Source organism: Physeter macrocephalus, chromosome 7, assembly GCF_002837175.3.
Source record: "Physeter macrocephalus isolate SW-GA chromosome 7, ASM283717v5, whole genome shotgun sequence".
Lineage (NCBI taxonomy): Eukaryota > Metazoa > Chordata > Mammalia > Artiodactyla > Physeteridae > Physeter > Physeter macrocephalus.
In genome coordinates, this window is record NC_041220.1 from 18,617,414 (window position 1) to 18,625,487 (window position 8,074).

Here is an 8,074-nt window from a genome sequence, read left to right on the forward strand (position 1 = left end):
GAAGTCTTGCACCTGCACATGTGTATGTATAAAGTTTTTAACCACAAACCATTCTCTTGGTTGCTGTATTTAAGTCAGTTTACTTTTCAACATTATAATAGATAGAGCTGCAACTTGCTTCAGCTTGCAAGTTCTACTTCACTATTACCTCATTTCTAATTTTTACTTTTTTATATATTTTTGGAAATATAGATGTGCCATTAGTAAAGGGCAGTTTTCTTCCATCTTTATTATGCCCAAATGATTTTTATCCAAATTGTATTAGAACTTCTCATCAGGGTTTACATTTGCTTGTTTTTATTGTTTCAACTGTATATAATTAATTGGACTGTAGATGAGGTTTTTATGCAATCCTGTAAATAGGAAATGTTGTACTCTTTCTACTATAAATAATATACATACCAAATATACATACTAATGTAGAGACTGTATATTTTGAATTGTGTGTGTGTTATTTTGACACAGTTTCATCATTAAGTCCTATTTATCAATAAGCTTATTGTCTATAAGGACCATTTCTTACGAATAAGATAAACGTGTTATAATCTTCTTAAGAAACCTATTCTTTTTAGTAATTGATCAACATAACTTCAGTTGAGTTACTGCAATTCTTGGCATACATTTCTGGACCTAAATCTATACCAACGTTTAAAACATTAAACTTAAAACTCAGGGGGAAAAAGGTTCTTCAACTTGAGATCTTCTCTCCAGATCTCCATTCTTTGGAGTTTCCATGTGTGTGACCTGAAGAACTTGGAACCATTGAAATTCAAATGTAGGTAGGTAAGTGTTCACACCAGCGCATGCGTTGATTGCCTTATATTCCTTTGTATATGCATCTGTATTGCACCCCCTCAGTGCCTTTCTTCCTCTTCCTCCCCATAGATCATGCAGGGCCTGTGTCATCTTGATATTATGTAATTTTGTAATTCTGTATTTTGGTCAGTATTTGTCTGTGTTGTGTGTCAGGAGCAATTTTTAAAAGTCTTCAGACATTTATGACGTTGTGCTTTCTAAAGACTGTCTTTCACACATAAGTGTTTGCTGTGTATGGGCCTTGGTTGCATTTTTGTGAATTGTGTTTGTTGAGCTCTGACAACATTCCCTTGGAGTTGCTGGTATTCTTTGAAGGATGCAAAAAGTCTCAGTCTTGAATTATGTTGCTTATTTTCTCAAATCTAGAGAATGTGAACTATTTCTGGTTCTAAGGATTTCTTCCAGTTAGTCTTTAATTTAAAAGTCATATTCCTGATATCATTCACAATAGCATGAGTGTCAGCTACTATCCTTTGAAGTCTATTCAAAGCTTTCTTTGGGCAATAAGAAAAAGTGATTCAACTTAATCATTTGCTTCCAGCAATAAATACTAATACTAATTTATTCCACACAAACAGGACCTCTACTTAACCCTCAAAAAAACTATTTATTGATAACAGTAAGTTGTAACTGAAATAGGCAAACAGATCTAATCATGAAATGTTTTCCTAGGCTTAAGTAGAATTTCTGCTCACATAAGCAAAATGAGATGTTCAGGTGCTTAATTAATGTTATTTCGCTCAAAATATCTGAGCCTCACAATCTAGGATTCCTACTGTGCTTTTAATTTTACATTTTTTCTATTGTCACATCTGCCAAGCATATCATTGAATTTCAGAATCTCTTTTTCCATATTGTTTTTTCCAATTCCTATAAAAATCAGGTAATTTGTTGGCAGTAGTTCTTAAACTTTTGATCTCAGAACTCTTTTAGACACTTAAAAATTACTGAAGATCTCAAAGAATTTTTGTTTATATATATGGGTTATATCTATCAATATTTACTATATTGGAAATTAAAGTGAAGACAGTTTTTAAAATTATTTAGTATTGCATTTTACTATCTTAACCTACCATTATAGGTTAAGATAAATAGCATGTTTTTATGAAAAATAATTTTTAAAAAAATTTTTTTAATTGCTGAGAACAGCATTTATCTTACTGTGAATGTGTGATGGTAAAGAATACAATGACTACTAATACAATTTGGGGCCACTGACTGCGTTCATTCTAATGCCCCAGCAGTTTTGCCCACTAATGTTTTTGTGCCATCAGTGCAAATGTCAATACAGTGAAAAAGTCATATCAAATCTTGGTATTTTTATGAAAGTAGTTTTGACCTGGTGATCTTCTGAAAGAGTTTTGGGGACTCCACTTTGAGAACCATGTTCTAGGATGCTTGCTTATCTTGAAATGAAAATTTGTACCAACCTGTTTGAGTAAAGTTCCCTCTTCTGGGCCTCCATTATCAAAGGAGAATGACTTGCCTGTAATTGGTATGAACAGATTTTAGAGTTACTTGAGTATAATTTTTGTTTTAGTTACCATCATAGAAATGGATATAAAAGAAAGCACCCAAGTGGTCCAAAATGAGGTCTGTCCATTGGATTACTATATATTTTTCTCTTTAGCTGTGTGTGGTATGTGTGCTGTATGTGAGTATACAATCAGTTTGGCTCCTGGGTAGCTTGAAAACACATTTTCACGAAGCAGTGTGATTTTCATGAATTATGGCAATTCACACCATATGCCATTGGGCTTTGCTACTTTTTCTGCTGATCTACCACAATTTCAAATATTACTGCTTCAATTTGTATGCCACAGATTGTATGAAACTCTGTAATATTTCTTAACCTTTTGTCCCTCTTATCCCTGGAACCAAAATTCATAATATTGTAAAATTAGAGACCATTAGAGATGCTAAGAGAACATGAAGAACATCTAAGTGGCATTCTCCTGTTGAGTTATCTCCACAAATTTTGTTATTCCTCTAATGTCCCTGGACTGTTGGATTTTTATAGTTTGGACCAATAGTACTGAGGGGGTGTGTGATGCTTACATATATGCAAACATATAGTGGAGTTTGACTCACTCAATGCATGCGCTAGTGCTCACGCTTACGTACCTGAAAATTAATGATTCCGTAGCTCTGCAGTATTTGAAGAGGTAGTCAAAATGAATGAATAAATAAATAAATAAATAAAGTTTAAAATACTGCTAAAGAACAAGAATCTGCAGAGGTGGTCCAATAGTAAGGAACTCTATCTACCGGTAAGTAACCAAAATAATTTCTAATTTGGAAAGCTTCTTGGTACATGATCTTTAAAAATACTGTAACCACAATACAATATTCTGCCACTATAACACATAGGTATAATACTATAATAGATATAATACTATAGGTATAACAAGTAATTTACCTGTAAGATAATATAAGTATTGTGAGTCATTCATTAATTACTAAATTGTAGAGTTAGAAAAAATATTTAGCATCAAAAGCATAAAAACAAATCATTTAGTTGAATATGTTCTTTTATATCTGTCTCCTTTTAGAACAGACTTCATAATTCCATTGCAAATTTTGAAATTGTTTTAGACTATTTGAACTCTAAATGTAAAGTTAACTTTGTCTCAGGCCTTGTTTCCTATTCTTGTTTTGGTAATAGGCCCCTTTTTAGTATAGATGGTCCCCACAGCCGAACCAGATAATATCCGTAATTACCGTCAGTTTTCAGGGCTGATAAGCCTCTGTTGGCTGTCTCTTCATACTTCACTCTAAAAGCAGGAAAAATTAAGTACAGAGACCTCCGGGCAAGTAATCAATTGGCATGTGAGACAGCTCAACCTTGCCTTTATGTTCTTTCCTGATGGTTAAGAACTAACTATGAAGAGTGACAAAGAGATTAGTACGCAAACTCCGTCAAGGGATGCATGCTATGAGGAAAATGTGTTCTGTAAGAAAAGGATTTTTAATCTTTAGATTCCAAGTAGGTAACTTAAAAGAATCTAGAGAAAATTATTAACTTGAAAATGGCATATAATTTTTAAAAGGAAAAGAAAAAAATTTTGAAGGCATTCCTTTATCTTTAGATGAACCAGTTATTAACAGCAATAGTGTTTTGCATAGGCATGTGAGTGTTTATGTCTATCTTCTTAGCTTATTCTAAGAGGCAGTACTTCTGGTTTTCATTTTGGTTTATTTACCTTCAACTCTACTACTATAGGTATTCTATTATCATTGTTCATGAAGAGCCATTGTGGAAATCCAAGGCATATTAAGTACTTTAAAACCAATTAGTTTCTTAGAAAATGAAGGCAAGCAATGATGACAAAGCCATATTGACCTCATTCTCTTTACCTCTCAAGTCAAATTTTCTTTTCTTTACTAAGATGATTGTCACTGTAATTAAATAAAACTTTGAAAAGAAAAATACTTTAAGTAACCAGAATTTTTTTTCCTTGTTAAAACTACTTTCCTTCCTAACAGTCATCAAAGAACACTCTGCTGCAAATAAACAATAACCTGCGTGTGTTATATACTTTTCATTCTTTATTATGAAACAACTATTTTTAAGGGATTCTAAGATTTTTATTGTCTTAGTCTTTATTAAAATTGCTTTTTTTCTTAACGCTTTTCATATACTCTGTGACTTCCTGTAATGCAAATGTTACTTTGTCTAACCTTTTAACTTAAAAACCAGTGGTAGTGTTTAATTATTTATACATTTTAAAACCTGCTCTGTAAAGATATAAGACCATGTTTTTAAAAAAAATTAGTGATTTGACATCTTATTTGAATTATTTTCATTTCTAAATTTCTTTTAATCATTGAAAAAGTTTTAAAATTCAACTCTTCTGAACTAATGTCTTAAACATTTTCAAGGCAGTTATCTGAGTGGACTTAATCTTGCTTTACTCTAATTGAAGTAGTGTTGAGTTTGCAATAGGGAGAATAAGAGGTGTTTTCTTCTTACTAATGTCCATTTAATACATAAACATTTTTTTTGTGTTTTGTTTTGTTGTTGTTTTTTTTTTTTACAGATTCCCTTCAAGCTCAGCTTATCAACATGGGTGTTATTCCTACCTTAGTTAAATTACTGGGCATCCACTGCCAAAATGCAGCTCTTACAGAAATGTGTCTTGTTGCATTTGGCAATTTAGCAGAACTTGGTAAGTCCTAGCCATGAGTCACAAATGTAATTAACTTATTAATGTACTTATAATAAATCTTCCTTTAGAGGTTAACCTGGGAATCTGTTTAGATTATATTAGGTTTTTTTTTTTTGAAGCATTGTAGATACATTGTTTCAATGTTAAAAAGTGTAGATCCAATTACATCTTAGGATTGTATTGTTTATAATTGGAGCTAGTTTGCTTTCCTAATTGTTTTATGTATTAAGGTTTAAAGTTTATACTTGTATACTATTTAATGGAATTGAATATTTTAAATGATCTCCACTTGACTTTAGTATTCTTAACGTGAGAGATGGTCTTAAAATCAAGAATTGTATTTCCAGGGCAAAAATAAGGACCTCATAATTTATTACATTTTGTATAAACTATTTGCTTATCAGGTGAAAAGGAATCTAGCTGACTAAGGTTCTTCCCTCTCTTTTTACAAAATCCAAAAAAATAATAGAGAACTTTTTCATAAGAATATGTTTGTAACAGGATTTGAAAAAAAAATGAGAAATCCTTGAAAATCAGAAGGTGGGCAGAAACAGACCAGTGCTGGCAACACAGCCCAGCCCTGAGAGAGGGAGGACTGATGACCCCAGCACCCCCATCTCTTTTCCCTGTTTTATTTTTCTCTATATCATGTATAGAACCCTTTCTTCTTTTCTCTCCTCCCTCCCCATAATTCTTGATAGAAAGTTACAACTCCTGGTCTAAATCTACCCCACAACCATGTTCATAATAAATTGTTCACCATGGGGACAGTGAAACCAAATGATGTTTCATCATAGCTAAAATAATAGCTACATCAAACGAGTAAATCAATTCTATTAATATCCCCATTTTATAAATAAATAAACAGAAGCACCAGGACTCTAACCTTGGTTTTTCTAACTGAAAGCTCATCTCCTTGCACACTCACATTAAAATCTTGATTTCAGTACTTTACTTTTGCTTTGACTTCAAGTTAAGGGAATAGGGATTATTTATCAGAGTTAATTTTTAGAAGTCATTTTTATTCAGTGGGTCATCTCCTGGCATTTGTGAATGTTTCTTGTCTTCTCTTCTGCTTTTTTCTTTTTCATACTGTCTCATTATTTCCATCATTCAAGTAAGGCCAAGAATGAAAGAACATTCATTTACTGTTTTACAAGTTAGTTTCCATTATTAAAATGGAATGTAGGAGTTTGTGTTTAGTATAGTTTGTAGAATTAAAACAGAAATTATGTTATAATCCCTGATAATGTCATAACCTTTGTGACAGAGACAGACACCACTTAATATGAGTTACCTGTGTTAAGGTGTCAGGATTTGTTTGGAAAATTGTATAGACCACCTCTATTCTGCAAACAGGGAGACCTGGGTCTGTATTAAAAGATGGATATGCACCCAATTTAGTTTGGCCCAATTCCATACTCTGGTCCCAGCTGTTACTGCCCTTACCCCATATGGAGAAAGAAAGTATAAAAGAGAAATACTTCTTCATTTACTAAGACTTCTAGAGTATATATCATGAGTCTGTTATGCTCATGTAATAGCTAGGTTATACATCAACACTGAAATAAAACATGTATGCCCCAGGATACATGTTTTCTCTTTTCAGTGTGGGCTTTATTGCCCATGAGTTAGCGAATCACCTAGTATTATTTTATTGACACAGGTAAAGATCAAGATCATATCACATTTATATCACACACTTCTGAATATGGCATATCATTAAATGCTAGAGTTACTTTTTGTCAAAATTTCTTAATAAAAATGTTAAATAGAAATTTGTGTGGTTTTGCTCACTAAAGATATAAAGACAAAATATAAAATAATTAAACAACTGCAAACTATTTCATAATTGGGGGCTGAAAAGGAATGTGCAGCTCTATCTTTTTATTCTCTTTCAGTCCTAGTTTATGTGCACACATAATTTTTCGATATTCACAATTATAGCATGAATCCAATTTTAAAGTTTGCAGATTTATTTAACATTATAGATTAAGCAGAATGGGATTTTTTCCCCTTTTTATTTGGCTCCACAACCTTTTATAAATAAAATTGTCTACTTAAAATATTAGTATTTTGGGGGTTAGAGATGTTAGAATGAAAATCTGCACTTATTTTCACTCCCTTCTGGAAACCAACTAAAACTACAAAAAAGAGATTCTTTTTTAAATGCAAAACCATCAAGGAAAAGGAAGCGGTGTTGGAGGGGGGACCAAGTAAAGAGGATAACACAGAAATTTTTTAGAGCCCGGAAAGAAAAGCAAGCAGTAACTCACTTAGCAAAACTTTGAAATCTAAATCCTGAATTGGAAAACCAAGAACTAACCAGTTTGCTCTTTGGAATCTTCAAAAAGTTTAGGATTTGGTGGCATCAAGATTTCTAAACCACCTTTCCCTTCCCATACTGTGGTAACTAGCCCTTCCCATCTAAGCAGAAGACTGTGTTTACTCTCTGGAGAGACTAAAAGTAAAGGGTTTGTACACTGGGGACATCAGCCTAAATGAAGTAAGAGGTACCAGAGTACCATTCTGAACACAGATTAAGTGAAGGTAGGTATGCTTAATGATCCCCTTTGTCCTCTAGAACATGGACTTAAAGATACTTATGTTGGAGTTTCTCTACAAAAGGGCCATCTGACCTACAGAGAATCTTCAGTCAACAAGGCCACTCATAGATTGTTATTGACATATATACACTAATATGTATAAAATAGGTAACTAATAAGAACCTGCTGTGTAAAAAATTAAATAAATAAATAAAACAAGGCCACTCCTACTCATAGATCCTAATCAGTTTTTAGATCCCAGTTAATCAGTGGCAGACAAGTAGAGAGGTGAGGACAGCCTCTAAATGGAAGATAAATAAACAAAAAAAGGTAACTCGGAGGAAATAGAAACTCTGCAGGATGGGGGTGGGGGAAACTCGAACACGCTCAGATAAATGAGAAAAATGCTGTAAATCATGAAACTAACAGGATGCTATTTTTAAAGAAAAGGAAGAAATGAAAAAGCTAGAACATTAAAAACACAATAGCTGGGCTTCCCTGGTGGCGCAGTGGTTGAGAGTCCGCCTGCCGATGCAGGGGATA

General features: G+C 32.9%; 1 protein-coding gene across 4 annotated transcripts in view; it reads left to right on the forward strand.

The window, feature by feature from the left end:
• The window catches only part of RAP1GDS1 (Rap1 GTPase-GDP dissociation stimulator 1), a 161,182-nt gene that overhangs the window by 111,482 nt on the left and 41,626 nt on the right, over positions 1-8,074 (forward strand). For all 4 annotated transcript variants that reach the window (XM_024126566.3, XM_007109654.4, XM_024126565.3 and 1 more), the window contains one exon: positions 4,857-4,985. In XM_024126566.3, coding sequence (XP_023982334.1) covers positions 4,857-4,985 — 129 coding nt within the window. The remainder of the gene's footprint in view (positions 1-4,856; positions 4,986-8,074) is intronic.